The sequence below is a fragment of the Triticum urartu genome, chromosome 2A, assembly GCF_056163025.1.
Source record: "Triticum urartu cultivar PI428250 chromosome 2A, HENAU_Tu73, whole genome shotgun sequence".
NCBI classification, from domain to species: Eukaryota; Viridiplantae; Streptophyta; class Magnoliopsida; order Poales; family Poaceae; genus Triticum; species Triticum urartu.
Window position 1 is genome coordinate 161,651,106 of NC_141874.1, and position 24,927 is coordinate 161,676,032.

Below are 24,927 nucleotides of genomic sequence, written 5' to 3' on the forward strand. Positions count from 1 at the left end.
ATGTGTCCACTGTCCTTACTCCATGCAAATCACGATACCCGCATTATCAAAAGATAGCGTACGCGGTATTTATGGCATCCCGGAAGCTGCGACACTACTTTCAAGAGTGTTCGATAATGGTAGCCTCGGAAGTACCACTTAACGATATTATAAACAACCGCAACGCGACGGGCCGGATTGCCAAATGGGCCATTGAGCTCCTCCCATTCGACATAACTTACAAGCCACGGCGAGCTATTAAGTCGCAAGTTTTGGCTGACTTCGTCGCTGAGTGGACGGAAGCCGAACTCCCTAAAGAGTACGGCACATATTCAAAGTGGATCATGCACTTCGACGGCTCCAAAATGTTGGTTGGTCTGGGGGCTGGCGTCGTTTTGACGTCCCCAACAGGAGATACCATTCAATGCGTACTACAGATAATGTATATGGACTCCAACAACGCAGCCGAATATGAGGCCCTTCTACATGGTCTCCGGATGGCGGTATCTATGTGTCGGCATTCTGGGAACGGGGGTCCCCAGACTTGCCTGCCTGCGGCCTGCGGCGTGGCTCAAAAGGGGGCCCAGCGTGGCCCATATTCACCAACACAAACCCAAGACCCTCGCGAGGGGCCAAGCCTCGCGGGACGGATGACGCGGAGCTTCCTCAGGCATGGCCTCGTCAGGCTGGCTCACGAGGAGGCGGAGAGATCAAGGCGGGGTACCTCACGAGGTGCCCGTGACGCAAGCCATGACGACCAAGGGCGCCAGGCGGGTGCCAGCCCGCGCAGTGTCCTCCCTTCCTCTTTGGTGTAAAGGGGGCAAGCGCAGCCGCGGAGTACCGAGGCGTCAGGCAAAGGTTGCCATTTCAGTGCAACGAGACCAAGACCAGGAGGACTACGAGACGGAGGTCACCGTGGAGCCCAAGACGGCGTCATCACCAGAGCTTTGCGCAGGCGAAGACTAATTTTGTCAGGATAGCTGATACTAGCTGTCCCCCTTCAAATTAGCCCGCCATTGTTGGCTCCCTTCCCGCTCGATATTTGGGAAGAGGACCAGGGCCTCTATAAATAGGACCAGCCACCCACAGAGCAAGGGGGTTCGGGGCAGAGAAAAAGAAAGGATCAGAGAGAGAGAGAAGTGTGACTGAACTCCTCCCTGCAGTTCATCGCCCCAGCCAAGAACAGATCCTCGCGAGGCTGTTCTTCCTTGTATTGTTCGTCATCATCAGCCCAAGAGGCAATCCACCACACCACACACTGGAGTAGGGTATTACACCACAACGGTGGCCCGAACCAGTATAAACCCTGTGTCTCTTGTGTTGTTCTTTCCACAGTTTAGATCTTAGCGAGGCGGAGGGGTGCGGGTAGGTAGGAGGTGAAATCTTCGCGCGCACCCCAGTGTTCGAACCTCAAGGGTCTGCCGGAACCCGAAATCTGACACCATGGGCATTCAACGCCTAGAGGTGCGCGGGGATTCGAACCTCGCGATATCCCAAATAAATGGAGACTTCGACGCCAAGGATCCGAAAATGGTAGCTTATCGCAATGCCGTCCTAAAAATGTCAGCTCGGTTCGAGGGGCTCGAATTTCACCATGTGGCTCGGGAAAACAATCAGGCGGCGGATATGCTCGCCCGCATCGGCACAAAACGCGACGCGGTACCTCCCAACATATTTCTGGAACGGCTCTTCAAGCCATCCGTAGCATGGGAAGGGGACACCGGTAACAACAGTCTGGACCCGGCCAAAATACCCGAAACCGAACTCTCTGACACAATCGGAGGCTCCGCCACCGAAATAACACAATCAGCCCACAAAATAATGGCACGTGTTGCCCCGTGGACAGAACCATTCCTGGCCTACTTAACTAGACAGGAACTTCCGGAGGACCAAAATGAGGCACGCTGCATAGTGCGGCGATCCAAGGCCTACAGGGTCCACGAGGGAGAATTGTACAAAAAAAGCGCTACCGGAGTCCTTCAACGGTGCATCTCCGAAGAGGAAGGGCGGAACCTTTTGGCAGAAATTCATGCCGGACTCGGCGGTCATCACGCCGCAGCCCGGGCTCTTGTAAGCAAGGCCTTCTGTACAGGATTCTATTGGCCAACGGCCCGGGCAGACGCACAGGACTTGGTACAACGTTGCGCCGGTTGCCAGCTCTTTGCAAATCAAAGCCACGTGCCACCCACCACCCTCCAAACAATCCCCATTACATGGCTCTTCACGGTCTGGGGGCTTGACATGGTTGGACCCCTTAAAGGGGGAACCCACAAGAAAAAATACTTATTGGTTATGGTGGATAAATTCACCAAATGGATAGAGGCCAAACCGGTTAAAACAGCCGAATCCGGATCGGTGATAGATTTCATATCCGGGGTTGTACACCGTTACGGCATCCCCCACAGCATCATCACTGATAACGGCACAAACTTCACGGCCGACGAGGTAAAACTCTGGTGTAGCAAAATGGGCATCAAGCTCGATTATGCTTCAGTCTATCACCCACAAACCAACGGTCAAGTCGAACGAGCAAATGATCTTATAATGAGCGGCATTAAACCCAGATTAGTGCGCTCCTTAACGGAGTCTGACACGCACTGGGTAGAGGAGCTCGACTTCGTACTCTGGGGGCTGCGGACCACGCCGAATCGTAGTACCGGATACACACCGTTTTTTATGGTGTATGGCGCAGAGGCAGTCCTGCCCTATGACATAATTCATGACTCACCTCGCGTGCACATGTACGAAGAAAGAGAAGCCGATCTCGACCGACAGGACATTCTGGACACCTTGGAGGAAGAGCGCGATGTGGCCAAAGCCCGTTCCGCATTTTACCAGCAACAAGCTCACAGATACCAAAGCAGAGAAGTACGGGCCAAAACATATAACGTTGGCGAACTAGTTCTACGGCTGCCGGATAAGAAAAAGAACAAGCTAGAGCCCAAATGGGAAGGTCTCTTCATCATCGATCAAGTTCTGACCGGTGGAGCGTACCGACTGCGGGATGCATCGACTAGTCGACTCGAGCCGAACCCATGGAACGCAGCCAGGCTCCGAAGATTCTACGCCTAGCACCGGACTTTATGTTAGTCCCCTCCCCTTGTCCATTTTCTGCATACGCATCATCTGTCTTGTTTCCCTTTCTTTTTTTTCTCTAGGCCTTCAAGGGTCACCTTGTGCCTCGCTTGTACATTACAGATGTGCTAGCCGCACTCTCTACACCTGGGGGCTTCTTTCATAGAAGCTTAAATTATTTACCTGGGCCTCACGCCCAACACATGCGTTATACTTCCGCATGTACCTTTTTTCACCATTATATGCATCGATATGACTTAAGTTTTGGCCAAGCTGGGTTGCCTGGCTCTTGTATTTATGCCCTACATTCCCATTAATTCGGCTAGGGCATAAGGGGAGCACCTCTGCGATTGTTACCGCCGGGTCAGTCGGACGTGTACCTCAGACTGGGTGAAGCCGAAAGCTAGCGTTCTTAAGAGAATATTCGATCGGTGAACAAAAGATGACTTTTATTTATTATCCATATCTGCCCCCAGATGTTTTTTCTGTGCTTCTTGTCGCAGTCCGGACATGCACTTTAGGGCATGCCTACCCAGGGAAAGGAACCCTTAACGGAACTATTCTCTCTGGAAGATGTTTCTTACTACCCATGTAATATAACATAACTAGTTGGGCACTTGTCTGATAAAGCACTAATGAGCCCTACGCCTGGTCTCCACGCATGCCCCGGTTCTTACATAACCGCGAGGGTATTCGGATACACTCCGGACTGTCGGGTCCCGAGGTTGAAGCGAAAAGGTCCGCCACGACAAACGATCTACAATCTGGCTAGAAGGCATCATACATGTCACTTTAAAATTACATAGTCAATTTGACTGGTTGAATTCCTCTTCAATGCCATCCAATAGGCTGTCTAGTCTATAGTCCTGTTGGGAATACTTTGCGGCCAATTCTCCTTGGCCGTACACTAAACTCACAGGGATCTCCTTGCCATCAGGCCCCACAGGTCCGACTTCGGCCATGTGGTTCGGGTCAGCCTTCGTGTACCGTGTCTTCACCATTGCCCAGGCTTCCCTAGCACCCTGACAGTAGGCCGATATCTTCCATAATCGGAAGCGCCGCCGTGCTCCCTTCAGCTTTTCTGCAAGCTCTCCAAGGCCTTCGGGTATGGAGACGGAGGGCCACAAGGCCTGGGCGACGCCTTGCATCACCTGCCGAACTCGTTCGTGCAACTGCGAGAACTCGGGAAGAAGATCACCCGTTGAACCAGGCATCTCCTCGGCAGGACGACCTGTTAGCATACCTGCAAACATAACTCTGTCAGCCAGCTTCCTCGTTGAACTCTTTTTTCAAAGTTCGTTCAAGCACTTACTAAATATGCCGTGTCGAAGCCACGGATTCTCCTTAACAGAGTCCGACAGTTGGGCACGAACATCTTTTAGTTCCACGCCCAGCTTGGTGTTGGCATCTTGGAGATCATTCTTCTCTTGCCTCACCCTCGTCAGCACGCTCTCACCAGCCTTCAGCTGGCGTATGAGCTGTTGCTTATCCGGAGTTACTCCGGCGTCATCTGCAACTTTATCGTCAGATCGGCATATACACCACATTCTAAATATGATACTTATCATTCAAAGAATATGCTACCAGAGGGGGTCTCTTTGGGCTCCCCTGCCGCGGCCAGTGCGGCCTGAAGTTGGGCCTTGCACTCTTCCAGCTCCTAGGATAGTTGAGTATTCTTTTTTGTAAGAACCTGCATATCAAATGATCCTTAAATCAGTTATCCTAACTATTTCAAGTCTCAGGGGCTACTGATATATATAATCATCAAATTTTCTCACCCGTATGTCTTTTACATACTGCTCCGTGGCTCTGGCTAGACCATTTTGAGCGGCACGGAGGTGCGCGTCTCCCGAGTTGAAGGCATCTAATGCCTCTGGGGAAAAACAAGCGTCACGAAGAACAGTCCGGCGACGCATGTGGTTCATGGCACTTTCCACCTCGGAATTGGTGGCAGACAGTTTGTCCGCATCCTCTGTCGGAGGAGCGCCCGGTGCACGCCTCATATTCGTTCCCGCCCCTGAATCCGGCCTTGAAGCCTGGCTGGTGGACGCGCGATGGGTAGCCTCTCCGGGTATAGTCTGGCGAGCGCTCTTTTTCCTGAAAAGAAGGCATGGGCATCAGTATGCCTCTGAGAATAATGGCTTGCAATAAAGACGGTGCGCCGTACCGCTGCGCCGGCGTCTCAATCCGGACTGCGGGTCTTTTCAGCCCGCCTGGCCTCACGGCCCCTTGTTGGCTAGTTGCCACAGGGTCGGCCTTCTGCCTCGAGGACCTCCCCTGCAAAACACGGCTGTTATACGGCAATCAAAAGCGCAAGGACGGATCCCTTTTTAAGTGTTGGGACTTCGGTCTCAGTCACCTGTGAGGCTGGAACTAGCCTAGGGTAATCGGCTGTAATGGCCACCAAGGCGTTGTCATTACTCCATTGGTAAAATACCCCGTCGATCAGCTCCACAGATATGTCCGGATCCTCCTGGGAAGCTGGGTCAAGGGACCGTCCGGGGTCCTCGGGCTGTGGAGGAGGGCTGTCTATCTCCTTTACTGCCTGGCGCAGCTCCTGCGATAAAATCGCTAGACTAAATACTTAACTACGGGAATATGAAATGGATGGGCGATAAAAAGTCTCCGCTTACCCAGCCCGGAGGATTGTACATAGAAAATCCGCCTTGCGGGTTGACACGAAGGAATTCCTCCTCTTCTCCCTTGTACAAAGTGGACAAGATCTTTATTAGATCGGCAGCTGACCCCGGCCCTTTGCGGCCGTGGCGGGTGGCGTCATCCTCCCCGTTGAAATCCCACATGGGGTGGCCTCTATACTGAAGCGGCTGCACCCCCACATGATGCATGTGGCCATGACCTCGATCATGGTCAATCCAGATCGAGCTAGAAAACTTATCCGGCTCATCAGGTAAAGAATGTCCCTGTCATCTTCCTCCAGGGAGCTCCGTGGACGCCAGCTCCGGCGCTTCTTCAAAGGGGCGTTGTCGAACTTAGGAAGGTCGATCCGAATAGGATCCGGGAGGGGGGCGTCTTCTATATAAAACCATTCTGAAGGCCAGTCTTCGGACGTCTTCTTTGGGGTCCCGGACAGGTATCCGGTCCCGGCAATACGCCACACTTCGGCTCCGCCCACTTGATATATTGATCCCTTCTGAGAACAGGGCACAAGGCAGAACAGCTTCTTCCATAGAGCGAAATGAGCTTCATAGCCCAAAAACAATTCGCAAAGGGCTATGAATCCTGCGATATGCAGTACGGAGGCAGGCGTAAGGTTGTGCAACTAGAGGCCGTAGAACTCCAGGAGCCCCCGGAGAAATGGATGAATTGGGAATCCGAGCCCTCTTACCAAGTAAGGGACAAGGCATACCCGTTCCCCCTTGGAGGGATTGGGAAGGCTCTCCGCTTGTTCTCTGCCATTATAGGTGGCAAGCCCGGCTCGAACCGGGACCAGGTATGCTGGGGGAAGAAATCCCTTGGACTGAAGCATCACTAATTTGCTGTGCGGGACGGAACATCTCTCCCAATCTCCAGGCTTGGAGCTAGGGGTGCGAGAGGAGGAGCTACGTCGACCGGCCATGGTGGAATGGATCTCTGTCAGGTGCACTCCGATGAACACTCGCCAGGGGAGGCTGGTGTGATTTGGATCTGAATCCTCGTTTTTTAAATAGGTGGCTCATTCGCACAGCTAGGGGGGTAAATGTGAAAACACCCTGGCTCTTCACATTCGCTCGACACGTGGAAAGTGGCCATTATTGGGCGTAGAAGCCAAGGAGTACAAATATTCACAAGAAATCGGACATTATTTCGACAGGTACACAGAATTTGGAGAGGAACCCGCATTGCAATGCCGAAGACAATACTGCGCGCCGGACTCGTCGTCATTGAAGCCTGGTTCGGGGGATATTGAGGGAGTCCTAGATTAGGGGGTCTCCGGACAGCCGAACTATCTCCATTGGCTGGACTGTTAGACTATGAAGATACAAGATTGAAGACTTTGTCTCATGTCCGGATGGGACTCTACTTGGCGTGGAAGGCAAGCTAGGCAATACGAATATGGATATCTCCTCCTTTGTAACCGACCTTGTGTAACCCTAACCCTCTCCGGTGTCTATATAAACCGAAGGGTTTTAGTCCGTAGGACAATAATCACAACATACAATCATACCATAGGCTAGCTTCTAGGGTTTAGCCTCTCTGATCTCGTGGTAGATCTACTCTTGTAACACCCATATCATCAATATTAATCAAGCAGGACATAGGGTTTTACCTCCATCAAGAGGGCCCGAACCTGGGTAAAACATCATGTCCCCTGCCTCCTGTTACCATCCGGCCTAGACGCACAGTTCGGGACCCCCTACCTAAGATCCGCCGGTTTTAACACCGACAGCCGCCTCCAGCGCCACCTCCAGCTGGCGGCACGATGCGCAACGACGCCTACTCGGATTAGAACGCGGCCTACGTTGTCTTCACCAGCCTCGGCGGCGACAAGCGCAGCGAGCGCCTCCTTCGGCAGGAGGTGAACACCGTCGTCCCGGCCAAGCCAGAGTTCATGCATTGGTCGGATCGCCCGATCACCTGGATCCGGGAGGATCACCCAGCAGTCATGCCGAGTCCGGGTGGTTACGCCCTCGTCCTCAACCCCACCATCGTCGCGCGGCGCACGTGCAAGTTCTCCTGAGTTCTCATCAATGGCGGCAGCAGCATCAACATTCTCTACCGCGACACGATGACCAAGCTCGGCCTCAAGGCCGAGGACCTGGAGCCGACCCAAACGATCTTCCACGGCATCGTGCCCGGCCTCTCCTGCGCCCCCATTGGCCGGGTCCGGCTAGATGTCATGTTCGGCGACAGCAGCCACTTCCGGTGCGAACCGATCTGGTTCGAGGTGTTGGACCTGTCCAGCGCGTATCACGCGTTGCTGGGTCGGCCCGCGCTCGCCAAGTTCATGGCGGTCCCCCACTACGCATACCTGAAGATGAAGACGCCGGGTCCCAAGGGCCTCATCACCATCACCGGCGACTACCACAAGTCCCTGGAGTGCACCCGAGATGGCGCCAAGTTGGCCGAGTCGCTGGTCATTGCCGAGGTGCGGCGCCAGCTCGATCGGATCGTCGCCCTGGCGGGCGAGGCCTCCGCCGCGTCGATCCCGACCTCGGACCCGGCCGACGAGGCCGCCTTCAAGCCCTCTAAGGAGATCAAGAAAGTGAGGCTCAACCCAGAAGACCCCAGTTGCAGCAAGTACGTCGTCGTAGGTACCCGTCTCAGCAGCAAATAGGAAGGCGAGCTCGTCGACTTCCTGCGTGAGAATCGGGATATCTTCGCATGGACCCCCAAGGACATGCCGGGTATCCCGAGGAAGTACGCCGAGCACAAACTTCACGTTCGCAAGGACGCCAAGCCTGTCCGTCAACCCCTACGACGATTTTCTGAAGAAAAGAGAAGAACCATTGGTGAAGAGGTCGCCAAGATTTTGGCAGCCGGCTTCATAATGGAAGTGTTTCACCCCGAGTGGCTGGCCAACCCAGTCCTCGTCCTGAAGAAGAACAAGACCTGGCGCATGTGTATCGACTACACCAGCCTCAACAAGGCCTGTCCCAAGGACCCGTTCACCCTCCCGCGGATCGACCAAGTCATCAACTCGACCGCCGGGTGTGAGCTCATGTCCTTCCTGGACGCTTACTCCGGCTACCACCAGATCAAGCTAGACCCGGCTGACGCCCTGAAGACGTCATTCATCACGCCCTTTGGGGCGTATTGCTACATCACCATGTCGTTCGGCTTAAAGAACGCCGGCGCCACCTTCCAGCGCTGCATGCAGAAATGCCTGTTGCCGCAACTCGGTCGCAATATCCACGTGTACGTGGACGACATCGTGGTGAAGACCAAGCAGCACCTCACGCTCCTCGACGATTTAAAGGAAACATTCGCCAACCTCCGTGAATACAAGGTCAAGCTCAACCTGGAAAAATACGTCTTCGGCGTCCCGGCCGGAAAGCTACTCGGCTTCCTCGTCTCAGAACGCGGCATTGAGGCGAACCCGGAGAAAATCAAGGGCATCGAGCGCATGCGCAAGCTGGCTCGGCTGCGTGATGTCCAGAAGTTCACCGGATGTTTGGCCTCCGTCAGCCGATTTCTAAGCCGGCTGGGCGAGAGGGCGCTACCCCTGTACCAGCTGATGAAGAAGACGAGCCCGTTCGAATGGAACGGCAAGGCAGACGAGGCCTTCCAAGACCTCAAGCGCATGCTCTCGACCGCACCAGTCCTAGCCGCGCCGACCGACAAGGAGCCGCTGCTGCTCTATATAGCCACGACCTCGCGGCAGTCAGCACAGTGCTGGTGGTTGAGCGACCAGAGAAGGGCAAGATCCAAGCCGTCCAGCGCCCGGTCTACTACCTGAGCGAGGTGCTCTCCAACTCCAAGCAGAACTACCCGCACTACCAAAAGATGTGTTATGGTGTGTACCTCACCGCCAAGAAGCTGAAGCAGTATTTCCAAGAGCACGTTGTCACCGTGGTCAGCACGGCACCTATCAGAGAAATTATCGGGTGCCGGGACGCCTCTGGCCGGGTCGCCAAGTGGGTGATCTAGCTAGCCGGCCACACCATTCTCTACGAGCCCCGCACCACGATCAAGTCTCAGGCCCTGTCCGACTTCCTCGTCGATTGGACCGAGACCCAGTACTTGTCGCCGCCTCCTGACTCGATGCATTGGCGCATGCACTTCGACGGGTCCAAGATGCGACTCGGTTTGGGGGCCGGCATCGTACTGTCATCCCCAAAGGGCGACCGGCTCCGCTATGTGCTCCAGATCCACTTCGCCGCCTCCAACAACATCGCCGAGTACGAAGCCCTTGTGCACGGCCTCCGGCTTGCCAAGGAACTCGGCATCCGGTGCATCCTGTGCTACGGCGACTCGGACCTGGTGGTGCAGCAGTGCTCCGGCGAATGGGACGCCCGCGACTCCAACATGGCAAGCTACCGCTTCCTCGTCCAGAAGCTGTCCGGATCCTTTGAGGGCTGCAAATTCCTCCATGTTCCGAGCGTGGAGAACGAGGCAGTCGACGCGCTCGCCAAGATCGCCTCGTCGCAACAAGCCATCCCGTCCGGCATCTCCCTCGAGCACCTGCGCAAGCCGCCAGTCAAGCCATCGCCAGATCCGAGTCCATCCACGTTCCAGACGACCCGGGGACTGCTGAACCCGACCCGGCCGTGCCTCAACCCGGCCCGGGGACTGCTGAGCCCAGCCCGGGGACTGCTGAACCCGGCCCGGGGGCTGCTCAGCCCGACCCGGCCACCATCATCCCGGACCCAGCCGTCGCCATCCCCAACCCGGGGGCTGCTAAACCCGGCTCGGGGGCGGCCGACTCGAAACCCACCCTAGTGGCCGTCGTCGCCGTGGTTACGGCTCCATCTTGGGCCCTCCCAATATCAGAATTTTTGGAGAACGGGGTTCTCCCCATGGACGAGACCGAAGCTCGGCAAGTGCAACGTCGAGCGTCCGCCTACAGCATCATCAACAACGAGCTCGTCAAGCACAGCTCCACCGGCATGTTCCAGTGCTGCGTCGAGCAGGAATGGGGCATCGACATCCTCCGTGATATACACCAGGGCGAGTGTGGGCACCACGCCACATCACGATCCCTGGTGGCCAAGGCGTTCTGCCACGGTTTCTACTGGCCCACGGCCCTCCAAGATGCCGAGTTGCTCGTCCTCAAGTGTGAGGGATGCCAGCGCTTCAGCAAACGCAGCCACCAGCCGGCATCAGCACTCCGCACCATGCCAATCGTCTGGCCCTTCGCAGTCTGGGGACTCATGACGCACTTGCTGGTGGCAGTGGACAAATTCACCAAGTGGATCGAGGCAAGACCAATCAAGAAACTGGATGGGCCAACAGCCGTCCGGTTCATCAAGGACATAGCGGTGCGCTACGGCATGCCAAACAACATCATCACCGACAACGGCACCAACTTCGACAAGGGCGCGCTCGAACAATACCGCTCCGTCTCCGGCATTCGCCTCGACCTGGCCTCCGTTGCGCATCCGCAGTCCAACAGGCAGGTCAAGCGGGCCAATGGACTCATCTTGTCCGGCATCAAGCCGCGACTCGTCGAGCCACTCATCCGCTCACCCGGCAGCTGGCTTGACGAGTTGCCAGCCATTCTCTGGAGTCTACGCACCATGCCGAATTGGTTGACCTGGTTCACCCTATTCTTCCTCGTCTACGAAGCCGAAGATGTCATCCCGACCAACGTCGAGTTTGACTCGCCGCGCGTCGTGATGTACACCGAAGCCGAAGCCAGAGAAGCTCGCGAAGATGGCGTCGACCTGCTTGAAGAAGCACGCCTCCTGGCACTCAGTCGCCCGGCCATCTACCAGCAAGGCCTAAGGCATTACCACAGCAAGAAGATCAAACCCCTTGTGTTCCGCGAGGGCGACCTCATCATCCGACTCGTCCAAGAGCAGGCAGGCCATCACAAGCTGTCCCCTTCATGGGAGGGCCCATTCATCATGAGCAAGGCCTTGCGCGACCGCAACGCCTACTACCTCATCGACGCACGCAAGTCAAGGAAGTGCAAGGAGGACACCGCCGGTAAATAAATGACCCATTCGTGGAACGCGGAACTCCTCTGCCCGTTTTACAGTTAGCCGCACGAGCGTATGTAACGTCGCCTTTTGTAAACGCAAGATACTACGGGGTCCCCGAACAAGACTCGGGGCCGCCTTTTGTCGACCAATTTATTGTGTCCGATTTCCTTGCATCACTAAACCACTGAACCCGGCCACCGGTCCGACTCGCTCGACCCGGGGGCTGGCCGGCTCGGTCGCCACCCTGCCGCCTTGGTGGTTCCTGATAAAGTTAGGATGCCGCGGTCCCCCACTTCGCCATAAAGCCACAGATCCAGCTTTGGCAGTTGGCTGGCAAGCACAACGGGCCAAAGCTCCTTTACGCTTCATACACTAAGTCAAAGGCTGCCGGGTCGATCAACCCGGCCCGCCATTCATCGAATGAACAGCCGCACGACCGGCTGCTCGCCAACCGGCTTTGCCGAATTGCCGTCAGCCGACCCAGTGGGTGTTTCGCTCGCGCTCAATGTTTCAAGGAACCCAAGTCCTGTGCACTCCTCTCAAATAACCGAACTCCTTGTCACGGACTAGAGCCTCGGCCGTCTGACTCGCGGGGGGGAGGGGGTTGAGAAAGGAAAAAACGCATGAAATCGATCCAAAAATGGAAGGCAAAAAGCGAAAGCACCCATGACATTTACACAAATATTTAAGGAAAGGCCCACGGCCCGAATTCATTACACCCTAAAAACCCCCGGTGGGTGGGTGGACCTGCTATTTAACAAGTTTTACAAAGTGTCTCGGGCATCTCCAGCGCCGCGTCGTGATGTCGACGGCTCTCCCCTGGCGGACTCCAGGTCCAGCGAGGCGCCGGTGTCTTCCTCAGCACCCGCGTCGTGGTAGATGCCCATCTCCTCCGAGCTCCCCTCCGGATCATGGAGGAGCAAGCCGTAGTCTTCGCCATCCACGGCCCTGCCGTCTTCCGTCCTCTCTGGATGCAACTCGTCGTGGAAGGTGAACTCGGCGATGTAACTGGCCCGGGAGGCGATCCGGCCGGCTTGCTCCTGCAAGTTCTGCTCTGAACCGGCCCGCTGGCCCATCAACACGTCCAGCTGCAGGTCCGGATGCCAGGACAGCGCGAACCGGAGCACCATCTCAGCACCGGCACGAGCGGCGGAGACGCGCCACTCGCCAAGCCGGTCCAGCCCCATCTCCAACCAACGCGCCAGGCGCGAGAAGCTGCTCGGTTCGACGAAGCCCGGCCATTGGGCCGCCGTCATCGCGGTGCCGGGCTGGGACAACCGCCCCAACTGCACTCCCAGGGCATGTAGGCGGGCCTCAGCGGTGGCGACGATCTCCGAGAAGGTCCAGGTCACCCGTGGATCCGTCCCGGACCCAACAACGCCGGTCGGGTCGCGCTGATGGCGGACGGCTTCCTCCGCCAGCCGCTGCGTCTACGGGAAGGCCCTTGCCGCAAAGAAATAAGCAAGTTAGAAGAAGAACAACAAGGAAGAAAGGGCGGATCCCGACCCGGCGAACGACAAGAAAAAGCACTTACTGGAGAAGGACTCTTCCAGGTGCTGCGGTTCAAGCAACGTACCACTCCGCTCCCGTTTGATGGCGCGATCGCGCTCCTTGAGCGCCTTCTCCAGATCGGCCGCCTTGGCAAGGGCCGCCTTCAGCTCCGCGTCCTTGTCTTCGGCCGCCTCACAGCGACGGGCCTTGTCCTGACGGGCCCCCTCAGTCGTGGTGACCTGCTCCCGCAAGCGATACACCTCGGCCTGGAGCTGGCCCTTGTTGTCGGCCAGCTGGTCACGCTGCTGGTCCGCCTCCACCAGGGCCTACTGCGCCTCTACCATATAACACCCACGATGTGGCTATATCTTCCATGTGTCGGAGCATGACTTAGAGGCATAACGGTGTTGTAGGCATGTCGCAAGAGGGGTAATCTTTACACATCCCATGTACTGAATAAGAAAGGGGTACAGAGTTGGCTTACAATCGCCACTTCACACAATACATGAATATAGCATTACAACAACCAGAATACAATCAAGGTCCGGCTACGGAACCAAAATAAACACAACCCCAAATGCGATAGATCCCCGATCGCCCCGACTGGGCTCCACTATTGATCAACTGAAACGAAACAACACAACGAACACGATCTTCATCGAGCTCCCAACTGAGTTGGGTTGCGACACCTGCACTGGTATCATCGGCACCTACAACTGTTTGGAAGTATATGTGAACCATGAGGACTCAGCAATCTCACACCCGCGAGATCAAGACTATTTAAGCTTATGGGTAGGGAAAAGGTATGAGGTGGAGTTGCAGCAAGCACTAGCATATATGGTGGCTAACATACGCAAATGAGAGCAAGGAGAGAAGGCAAAGCACGGCCGTGAACTAGAAGTGACCAAGAAGTGATCCTGAAACTACTTACGTTCAAGCAAAACTCCAACACCATGTTCACTTCTCGGACTCCGCCGGAAAGAGACCATCACGGCTACACACGCGGTTGATGCATATTAATTAAGTTAAGTGTCAAGTTCTCTACAACCGGACAATAACAAATTCCCATCTGCCCATAACCGCGGGAACGACTTTTGAAAGTTCAAAACTCTGCAGGGGTGTCCCAACTTAGCCCATCACAAGCTCTCATGGTCAACGAAGGATATTCCTTCTCCCAGGAAGACCCGATCAGACTCGGAATCCCGGTTACAAGACATTTCGACAATGGTAAAACAAGACCAGCAAAGCCACCCAGATGTGCTGACAAATCCCGATAGGAGCTGCACATATCTCGTTCTCAGGGCACACTAGATGAGCAAGACGTCGGGTTGGCATAAACCCTGGTTGCCCAGGGGGTGTCGTACATCGCTCAGGCTGGACCAACACTTAGAGAAGCACAGGCCCGGGGGGGTTAAAATAAAGATGACCCTTAATTCTGCAGAACCCAAGGGAAAAAGGCTAGGTGGCAAATGGTAAAACCAAGGTTGGGCCTTGCTGGAGGAGTTTTATTCAAGGCGAACTGTCAAGGGGTTCCCATTATAACCCAACCGCATAAGGAACGCAAAGTCAAGGAACATAACATCGGTATGACGGAAACTATGGCGGCAAGAGTGGAACAAAACACCAGGCATAAGGCCGAGCCTTCCACCCTTTACCAATTATATAGATGCATTAATTAAAATAAGAGATATTGTGATATCCCAACAATAATCATGTTCCAACAAGGAACAAACTCCATCTTCACCTACAACTAGCAACGCTATAAGAGGGGGCTGAGCAAAGCAGTAACACAGCCAAACAACGGTTTGCTAGGACAAGGTGGGTTAGAGGCTTGACATGGCAATATGGGAGGCATGATATAGCAAGTGGTAGGTATCGCAGCATACGCATAGCAATAGAGCGAGCAACTAGCAAGCAAAGATAGAAGTGATTTCGAGGGTATGGTCATCTTGCCTGAGATCCCGCAAGGAAGAAGAACGAGTCCGTGAAGAAGACAAATGGATGAAGTCGAACGAATCCTCACAAACGCAACGTTATCGGAACCAACCCGAAGAAGCAACACCGGAAATAAGCAAACAACATAGTAAACAACCATCACATAACCAAAGCATGATGCACAACCAAGTATGATGCATGCCCAGTTTAATGAAGCATGGCATGGCAAAGTGCAACAAATAACACTACAAATTAAGTGGAGCTCAATATGCAATGGAGCTGCATATTGAAGAAAACACCACATGACTTATTTAGTTCTCTCTCGTTTATGTACCCAACAATATTAAATGTTGATTAATATGGCAAGAGGTGAAGCAAATGAAAACTACCTATCTAGGCAAGTTTAAATGTGGCCGGAACAACAAACAACAAGTCTGGAAACTCCTCATGTGCAAATTAAGAATTTGGTACTGTTCTGCCCTAAACCATATTTTAGAGTTGTTAAACATGCAAAATAAAGCCACCATGTTAAACTAGGCATTTTTCTACCCCATTTACATATAAAGTTTATTAAATTTGGAGCTACGGTTATTTAGTTATGAATTAAAGCATTTTAGCATGGCATTTGAGAAAATTTAATCAAACAACATTTTAAACATAGATGAAAGTGGCATATAATGAAACTAGATGAAAAACTAAGCATTTTTCATATATAATATTTTTACAAAAGATGCACTGTTGGTGAGCTATGATATGCATGGAGCTTAGGGTTTTTCTGCAAAACTGTAATCTCTGGAATAATAGACAAATCACAGACGGTAGAAAAAAACATATGCGGGCTGAATTGGCTGGCCCAACAGGTGGAAAAAAAGAGGAGGGGGCGCTTGGGGGCTGCTCACCCTGGGCCTGGCCCAGTCGGTGGGAGGCAAGGCTAGCAGGCCTCCTGGACTAGCTGGATCGACGAGGAGGTAGAAGGGGGCCCAGTCAACGGCGAAGCGGGACTTGTCCCTGGGTCGTCCTCCTCGCTCAAGGGCAAAGCAGAGGAGCGGCACGGCGAGGGATGCGGGCACAGGGAGGTGCGGCTCCGGCGAGCGGGGCCGGAGACGGGGCCGCGGAGCGGCGCGGATCCGGGCGCTAGACGGCGTCCCAGGTAGGATCCGAGGCGAGGCAGGGGAAGACGGCGGCGACTGCTGCTTGCGAACATGGTGCCCAAGGCTGACGAGAAAAGCTCCTATGAGAGAGAGAGAGAGAGAGCTGGAGAAGGAAGGACGGGGAGGAGGCGTTGTTCTGGTGCTCGGACTGGTCGAAGACGAGTCCTGAGGGCGGTGTCCATGCATCGGGGCGGCGTGCTCCTCGTTCCCTGCAGCGACGGAGCTTGTGGACTTGCGTTCATGGGCGGTCCAGGGGTACCTGAGAGAGAGGAGGAGGAACAGCATGAGAGAAAGGGAGACCGAGGAGGAAAGGGAATAGAAGGAGCAGGGGAGGCAGGCGCGCTCAGGTGCAGCAGATCGAGCAGCTCGATCGGGAGGCGCGCTGGCTTCAGGTGAAGCTCTGGTTGGTGGGATAGGATCGATAGGAGGAGGGGCTCGCTGGTTGGGTGGATCGGGGTGGATCCCGATGGGGATTTGGGAGATGAGTGCGGCGGCGGCGGCAGGGACAAGTCCCTAGATTTTAGGGTTTGCCTAAAATAGGCTATTGGTTGATCTATAAATAGCAAAAGGGCTAAGTTTAGGGGCATTTGGACCCTCCGATCTTAATCGGACGGTCTCGGATAAATAGGCTAGGGAGATCAAATAAGAAAACGGAGATGTTTTGTAGATGTTCGGGGATGATCCGGACACAACGGTAGCGACAGTCCGAGTCAGGTTCGGGTGAGCCTCGGACACGCGCGAGGGGTCGATGCACTGTGCAAAGAGGGGTAGGCTGGCCTGGCGGTCGGTAGTGAAATGTGTAGAGAGGCTTGGGCTGAGAGGAGAGGAAAGAAGGCAGCCCAGCAACCGTTTCCGGAGACCGAAAACGTCCGACGTTTGACCGGCTATACTGCCGCTATAGTTAAACGTTGGGGCGTCATACGGACTCCGAATGCGATGAAACTTGGCAGGTGGCCTACCTACACTATAATAAGACCGCACGCCAACTCTCATCCCATTCTGAGAACATTTTCCGGCCACTTATAAAATAATATTTCGGACGTGTCGCGGGCGCGTGCAAGTGTGTCTGGGCTCAGAACGGACAACGGAAAGAACTGGGGGAACCCGAACGGATGCAAGTTTTGAAAACATGATGATGCAATGCATATGATGCAATGACAAGATGCAACACGCAAGCGAATGACATGGCAACGACGGTGAACAACCGGGAGACACCTCGCGCATCGATCTCGGGCCGTCACAACACTCCACCACTACGAGAGGATCTCGTCCCGAGATCTAGGATGGCAACGGAGGGGAAACAGAAGAGGAAGAGAAGAGGTAAAACTAAGTTGCTTCTTTGACAAACAGTGAAACCAAAGAACCTTGAGAGGTTGAGCAACTTCGAGAAAAGAATACAACGAAGGTGAACAAAGTCAAAAATACTCTGTTAGAAAAGAGGAACAAGGAACATTACTAGAACCTTGTATGTTGAAAGACATAATAGAAGGGGTACAATAGACAAGAAGTACAAGCAAGCACTCTGGTAGAAACGAGATGTACAAGGAATGATAAGGATCAACAACGACAACACTCCGGTTGGAAATGGAAGGCAATAATATGAACTTGGCAAAATGAAAGCACTTGGATGAGACTCCGGTCAGAAGAGGAATGATAGCCACAACACTCCGGTTAAAAAAGATAGAGAATGAATAAGAATGATAAAATTTGGACAGGACTCCGACTGAAAATGGAAGGGATAGAACATGATTTTGACAAGATGAGAGGATACTTGATGAAAATGAACAACACACTGCCTCCGGAACTATTGAAAGAATGGCACAAGGGGTAAGAACGAATTCAGACAGCACTCCGGTTGAGAAGGGAGGTAAAACTTGATAAGATGAGAGAGCTCGAATGAAAACACGACACTCCGGTTAAATAGATAAGCATGAAAAGAACACGATCCTCACAACTTGAGGTGATGAGAGAAGAGAGCAACATCACAATGCCTCCGGAAGAAAAGAAAGAATGGAATGGAATGAATGGAGGGAAGCAAGATCTTGAGAGAGCACGCTTACAACAAAAGCTAGAACGGAGTTGTTGGAATATCAAAAATGAAAGGAAAAGCTTGTTGTGGGCTCATGGAAAACATCTCGAAATTATGAGGTGAAATTCTGCCACTATTGGAAACAATAGATTGGGTTGATATTAAAAAGGAGACGAGAAGCTATTTCACCGAGAGGATAAATGAAGAACTTGGGTCATTTATAAGCACCATAAATAGCAACAATCCTTAGGGAAAGCTTTAGGTGAAATATAACCCAAGATAAACCCAAAGAAGAGATTGATGGATTGAAAAGATGTCTTGAACAAAGAGAAAATGATGGATTTTAGATATGCCACTCTTGAAAAACTTGTGAATCATGATACACGAAGGAAAATTACCCAGAATGACATCACACCACCTCAAAAGATAAGGTAAAAAGAATTGCACTCCGGATTGCAAGATGAAGAATACTTAAGCTCCTCTAAAAAGAATCTTGATGAACGCTTCGAGAAGGAATTAAATCCTTTATGAACCATCATGTAGAGCCTCCATGAAGAACTCCGGTAACAAAAGAATGATCAAACGAAAGGAAACAGAAGTTGAGAACACAAGGTGAAGCCTTGTAATGATATAGATGGATCTCCGTGGTGAAATAATTGCGAGAGCTTGGAACTCTTGGAAAAGAAAAGATAAAGCATCTCAAACCGAGAATGTGATATGACGAACCACTCCAGAAAATAGGAAATTAGATCAATTGGATGAAACAATAATAAGAATTACATTATGCATATCCTTCATCAATTAAATTTATGACAAGCAATGGATTTCATACAACTTATTCTCATAGATAGGATTAATAGAGATATAGCATAAACTTGAGAAGGTCTTCCACGAACCACCGATAGGATTGAAACAACGAATGAATTGATATGAAAACGAAGGAAGAAGAATCTTGAATAGCCACCGTAAGAATTGAAAAGACAAGTAGTAGAGACACAATTCACCGGGAAGAATTGGAAAATGAAAGAATATACTTGAGACAATTTAGATACATGAGTATGAATAGATCATGAGCTGACTAGAGAGTACTTGAGCGATGCACCGGTAAGATTTGGAGGATGAGAGTTGAAAGCTAGAATGAATAATCCTGAAATGATGGCCTCTGAAGAATCACACTGAAAAGACTCCTAAATTGCTCCGGAAGGATGAAAAGAATATCTCATAATCGAAAATAATTATGAGAGGATGGCATCAAGCTAGAATCTCGAATCTTTGAGAGAACGGATAAGATTTGGAGGATAAACTCTTCTTCGGTCTTCAAATGTTGAGAATGATGACGAGAACCACCACTGAGAATTGTTTAGACACTCTGGTTGAATCGAAAATGGAGAGGTTGAGCCAACGATGAAAGAATTTGACAGATCTTGGAGAAAGGCATCTGACTGATGATGAATCATTCTTATGTCAAACTTCGAAAAGAATTTGAGAATACCTCCGGAAAAATTAGAAGCGTTAGGTAAGATCCTGGGAAAAGACATGTGGGTTAGGGCCCACTCAAAAGAAACACCGTTGAACGATTTAGAAGAGAGATTGCGCCGGTTGAATTAAATGACTTGAATGGGATAACGTCCTCAAAAGAACTTGAACGAATTGAGAATGGAAACTAGAATCTTCTAAGATATCTTCAGCACTCCGGAACAAATGAATAGCGAGAGGTGAACAATTAAGAGGTGCACCGGCATGAGAAAGCATTTGAAACGAGGAAAATATATGATCAACAAAGCTTGACTTAAATCCACCGGAGAAGAAAGAGAACGAAGAATGATGAACTAGAAGCTCCATTAGAATCTTCATGAGAAACACCGGGTAAGAACATTGACGGAAAAGAATGGAGAGACTTCCCATCAATAAAAGGATACTTGATTAAGAACTCTGAGTCCTTTAAGAAAAAGGGTTGGGTGGGCGGGAAAACAAGGACAAATTGGGATGGATGAAATGAACAACATTGGGAAGACTTTGAGTTGATCTTGCTGATGTTGACAAAGATCGGATCCACTTGAATAGGAACACGCCGGTTGAAAAGGATTGACATGACAATCTCAATTATCATGAAGGATTGGTATTCACATAGGAGTATGAGAACACCACTTAGGAAAGGTATGGAATCAACATTTAACATTGAAGCAACTCGAATACAACAACTGAAAACAAAACAAAGTATTGGCTTGCAAAATAAGCCGGAACAGACATATGATAGAGATTTCGTCCGAAGTTTTCATGGTGGGGCCCACACAGGCTCGATCGTACAGCACCATCATGTACAAGGTAGTGCACATGACATACGAAGCGTCCCCGAGTCAGCATAGCCAAGGACTCTTTAAGACACAACGAGACCAATGTAAAACCAACCGTGGATAGGAGGACCACTAGACGTCGAACCCCAATTTCATATCATACATCTGTCAGAAAGATATCCTAGGAGCTACTTGAATTCCCACTTATAAACTCCCGAAACTTTCCGGTTATGCAATCAGGTGTTGGGGACACAGGGGAAGCATAATATCTCACCCAAAACTAGCAAATCCTACATCCAGCTGTATCCATCCTTCAACACATAACCAAGAAACCTTCGGAAATCGTTTACCTCAACCTTCGAAAAGCATCCGTTATACGAGTTATGGCAATACTCCCGAACTCCCACCCCAGTACTGGGTGGCGTCGAGGTTATCTCACCAACAACTGCATAAAAGAGATTTTTTTCGATGTCGGCGAAACTCAGGTATTCCAGAACTGCAACGATAAAATTGTGACGACAACACCTCGGAGCTCAACTCCCCGGGACACTGCCACAACCCCTAAATGTCAGGAGGCACCAAGAACAATGTTCTCGTCACAAAACCATCGGAACGATTCCAAGATACCCGCGTGATCCTAAAAAAAATTTGTGAAATTTGAGGAGAGAAGAGTCAAAACTCTACGTCAAAAGGCCTCACCAGAGCGACGAAGAGACTGAGGAGTAAAAAGAATCCTACTCTCTGATATAATCCTATAAGACTCAAAACATTTTTCTAGACTCAACAACGCCAGCGATTCGATCAAGCAGGGGGCTCCTAAGTCGAGGAAGGCTCTAATTACCAACTTGTAATACCCACGATGCAGCTATATCTTCCACGTGTCGGAGCACGACTTAGAGGCATAACCGCATTGTAGGCATGTCGCAAGAGGGGTAATCTTTACACATCCCATGTACTGAATAAGAAAGGGGTACAGAGTTGGCTTACAATCGCCACTTCACACAATACATGAATATAGCATTACAACAACCAGAATACAATCAAGGTCCGGCTACAGAACCAAAATAAAGACAACCCCAAATGTGATAGATCCCCGATTGCCCCGACTAGGCTCCACTACTGATCAACTGAAACGAAACAACACAACGAACACGATCTTCATCGACCTCCCAACTGAGCTGGGTTGTGACATCTGCACTGGTATCATCGGCACCTGCAACTGTTTGGAAGTATCTATGAGCCACGAGGACTCAGCAATCTCACACTCGCGAGATCAAGACTATTTAAGCTTATGGGTAGGGAAAAGGTATGAGGTGGAGCTGCAGCAAGCACTAGCATATATGGTGGCTAACCTGTTCGCAAAAGAGAGCGAGAAGAGAAGGCAAGGTGGAGCTGCAGCAAGCACTAGCATATATGGTGGCTAACATACGAGCATATATGGTGGCTAACATACGCAAATGAGAGCGAGGAGAGAAGACAAAGCACGGTCGTGAACTAGAAGTGATCCTGAAACTACTTACATTCAAGCATAACTCCAACACCGTGTTCACTTCCCGGACTCCGCCGGAAAGAGACCATCATGGCTACACACGCGGTTGATGCATTTTAATTAAGTTAAGTGTCAAGTTCTCTACAACCGGACATTAACAAATTCCCATCTGCCAATAACCGCGGGCACGGCTTTCGAAAGTTCAAAACCCTGTAGGGGTGTCCCAACTTAGCCCATCACAAGCTCGCATGGTCAATGAAGGATATTCCTTCTCCCAGGAAGACCCGATCAGACTCGGAATCCCGGTTACAAGACATTTCGACAATGGTAAAACAAGACCAGCAAAGCCACCCAGATGTGCTGACAAATCCCGATCGGAGCTGCACATATCTCGTTCTCAGGGCACACTGGATGAGCAAGACGTCGGGTTGGCATAAACTCTGGTTGCCCAGGGGGTGCCGGACATCGCTCAGGTTGGACCAACACTTAGAGAAGCACTGGCCCGGGGGGTTAAAATAAAGATGACCCTTGAGTCTGCAGAACCCAAGGGAAAAAAGGCTAGGTGGCAAATGGAAAAACCAAGGTTGGGCCTTGCTGGAGGAGTTTTATTCAAGGTGAATTGTCAAGGGGTTCCCATTATAACCCAACCGCGTAAGGAACGCAAAGTCAAGGAACATAACATCGGTATGACGGAAACTATGGCGGCAAGAGTGGAACAAAACACCAGGCATAAGGCCGAGCCTTCCACCCTTTACCAATTATATAGATGCATTAATTAAAATAAGAGATATTGTGATATCCCAACAATAATCATGTTCCAACAAGGAACAAACTCCATCTTCACCTGCAACTAGCAACGCTATAATAGGGGGCTGAGCAAAGCGGTAACATAGCCAAACAACGGTTTGCTAGGACAAGGTGGGTTAGAGGCTTGACATGGCAATATGGGAGGCATGATATAGCAAGTGGTAGGTATCGCAGCATAGGCATAGCAATAGAGCGAGCAACTAGCAAGCAAAGATAGAAGTGATTTCGAGGGTATGGTCATCTTGCCTGAGATCCCGCAAGGAAGAAGAACGAGTCCATGAAGAAGACAAACGGACGAAGTCGAATGAATCCTCACAAACGCAACGCTATCAGAACCAACCCGAAGAAGCAACACCGGAAAGAAGCAAACAACATAGTAAACAACCATCACATAACCAAGGCATGATGCACAACCAAGTATGATGCATGTACGGTTTAATGAAGCATGGCATGGCAAAGTGCAACAAACAACACTACAAATTAAGTGGAGCTCAATATGCAACGGAGTTGCATATTGAAGAAAACACCACATGACTTATTTATTCTCTCTCGTTTATGTACCCAACAATATTAAATGTTGATTAATATGGCAAGAGGTGAAGCAAATGAAAACTACCTATCTAGGCCAGTTCAAATGAGGCCGGAACAACAAACAACAAGTCCGGAAACTCCTCATGTGCAAATTAAGAATTTGGTACTGTTCTGCCCTAAACCATATTTTAGAGTTGTTAAACATGCAAAATAAAGCCACCATGTTAAACTAGGCATTTTTCTACCCCATTTACATATAAAGTTTATTAAATTTGGAGCTACGGTTATTTAGTTATCAATTAAAGCATTTTAGCGTGGCATGTGAGCATATTTAATCAAACAACATTTTAAACATAGATGAAAGTGGCATATAATGAAACTAGATGAAAAACTAAGCATTTTTCATATATAATGTTCTTACAAAAGATGCACGGTTGGTGAGCTATGATATTCATGGAGCTTAGGGGTTTTTCTGCAAAATTGTAATCTCTGGAATAATAGACAAATCACAGACGCTAGAAAAAAACATACGCGGGCCGAATTGGCTGGCCCAACAGGTGAAAAAAACAAGAGGAGGGGGCACTTGGGGGCTGCTCACCCTGGGCCTGGCCCAGTCGGTGGGAGGCAAGGCTAGCAGGCCTCCTGGACTGGCTGGATCGACGAGGAGGTGGAAGGGGGCGCAGTCAACGGTGAAGCGGGACTTGTCGCTGGGTCGTCCTCCTCGGGCAAGGGCGAAGCAGAGGAGCGGCACGGTGAGGGATGCAGGCACAGGGAGGTGTGGCTCCGGCGAGCGGGGCCGGAGACGGGGCCGCGGAGCGGCGCGGATCCGGGCGCTAGACGGCGTCCCAGGTAGGATCCGAGGCTAGGCAGGGGAAGACGGCGGCGACTGCTGCTTGCGAACATGGTGCCCATGGCTGACGAGAAAAGCTCCTGTGAGAGAGAGAGAGAGCGATGTGAGAGAAAGAGAGCTGGAGAAGGAAGGATGGGGAGGAGGCGTTGTTCTGGTGCTCGGACTGGTCGAAGACGAGTCCTGAAGGGCGGCGTCCATGCATCGGGGCGGCGTGCTCCTCGTTCCCTGCAGCGATGGAGCTTGTGGACTTGCATTCATGGGCGGTCCAGGGGTACTCGAGAGAGAGGAGGAGGAATGGCATGAGAGAGAGGGAGACCGAGGAGGAAAGGGAATAGAAGGAGCAGGGGAGGCATGCGCGCTCGGGTGCAGCAGATCGAGCAGCTCGATCGGGAGGCGCGCTGGCTTCAGGTGAAGCTCTGGTTGGTGGGATAGGATCGAGAGGAGGAGGGGCTCGCTAGTTGGGTGGATCGGGGTGGATCCCGATGGGGATTTGGGAGATGAGTGCGGCGACGGCGGCAGGGACAAGTCCCTAGATTTTAGGGTTTGCCTAAAATAGGCTATTGGTTGATCTATAAATAGCAAAAGGGCTAAGTTTAGGGGCATTTGGACCCTTCGATCTTAATCGGACGGTGTCAGATAAATAGGCTAGGGAGATCAAATAAGAAAACGGAGATGTTTCGTAGATGTTCGGGGATGATCCGGACACAACGG

The 24,927-nt window shown here is 51.5% G+C and overlaps 2 protein-coding genes across 2 annotated transcripts; both read left to right on the plus strand.

Annotated features, from left to right (window-relative positions):
- The first annotated feature begins 7,780 nt into the window (after positions 1-7,780).
- LOC147984390 (uncharacterized) lies at positions 7,781-8,329 on the plus strand. The gene has a single exon (XM_087541080.1). It carries the CDS (start codon positions 7,781-7,783, stop codon positions 8,327-8,329), a length of 549 nt encoding a protein of 182 aa, XP_087397206.1.
- Positions 8,330-9,498: 1,169 nt separating this feature from the next.
- LOC147984391 (uncharacterized) lies at positions 9,499-11,651 on the plus strand. The gene is made up of 3 exons (XM_087541081.1): positions 9,499-9,633; positions 9,931-10,180; positions 10,231-11,651. Exons 1-3 carry the CDS (start codon positions 9,499-9,501, stop codon positions 11,649-11,651), a joined length of 1,806 nt encoding a protein of 601 aa, XP_087397207.1.
- Positions 11,652-24,927: the final 13,276 nt, after the last annotated feature.

What these genes read in the sequence shown, in the direction of transcription:
- LOC147984390 (XM_087541080.1), top strand. Translation starts at nt 7,781, where the DNA reads ATGACCAAGCTCGGCCTCAAGGCCGAGGACCTGGAGCCGACCCAAACG.
- LOC147984391 (XM_087541081.1), top strand. Translation starts at nt 9,499, where the DNA reads ATGTGTTATGGTGTGTACCTCACCGCCAAGAAGCTGAAGCAGTATTTC. An exon ending in CTGGCCGGGTCGCCAAGTGG is followed by an intron (nt 9,634 to 9,930) that starts GTGATCTAGCTA and finishes CGGCTTGCCAAG; the next exon opens with GAACTCGGCATCCGGTGCAT. An exon ending in CATCTCCCTCGAGCACCTGC is followed by an intron (nt 10,181 to 10,230) that starts GCAAGCCGCCAG and finishes TCCACGTTCCAG; the next exon opens with ACGACCCGGGGACTGCTGAA.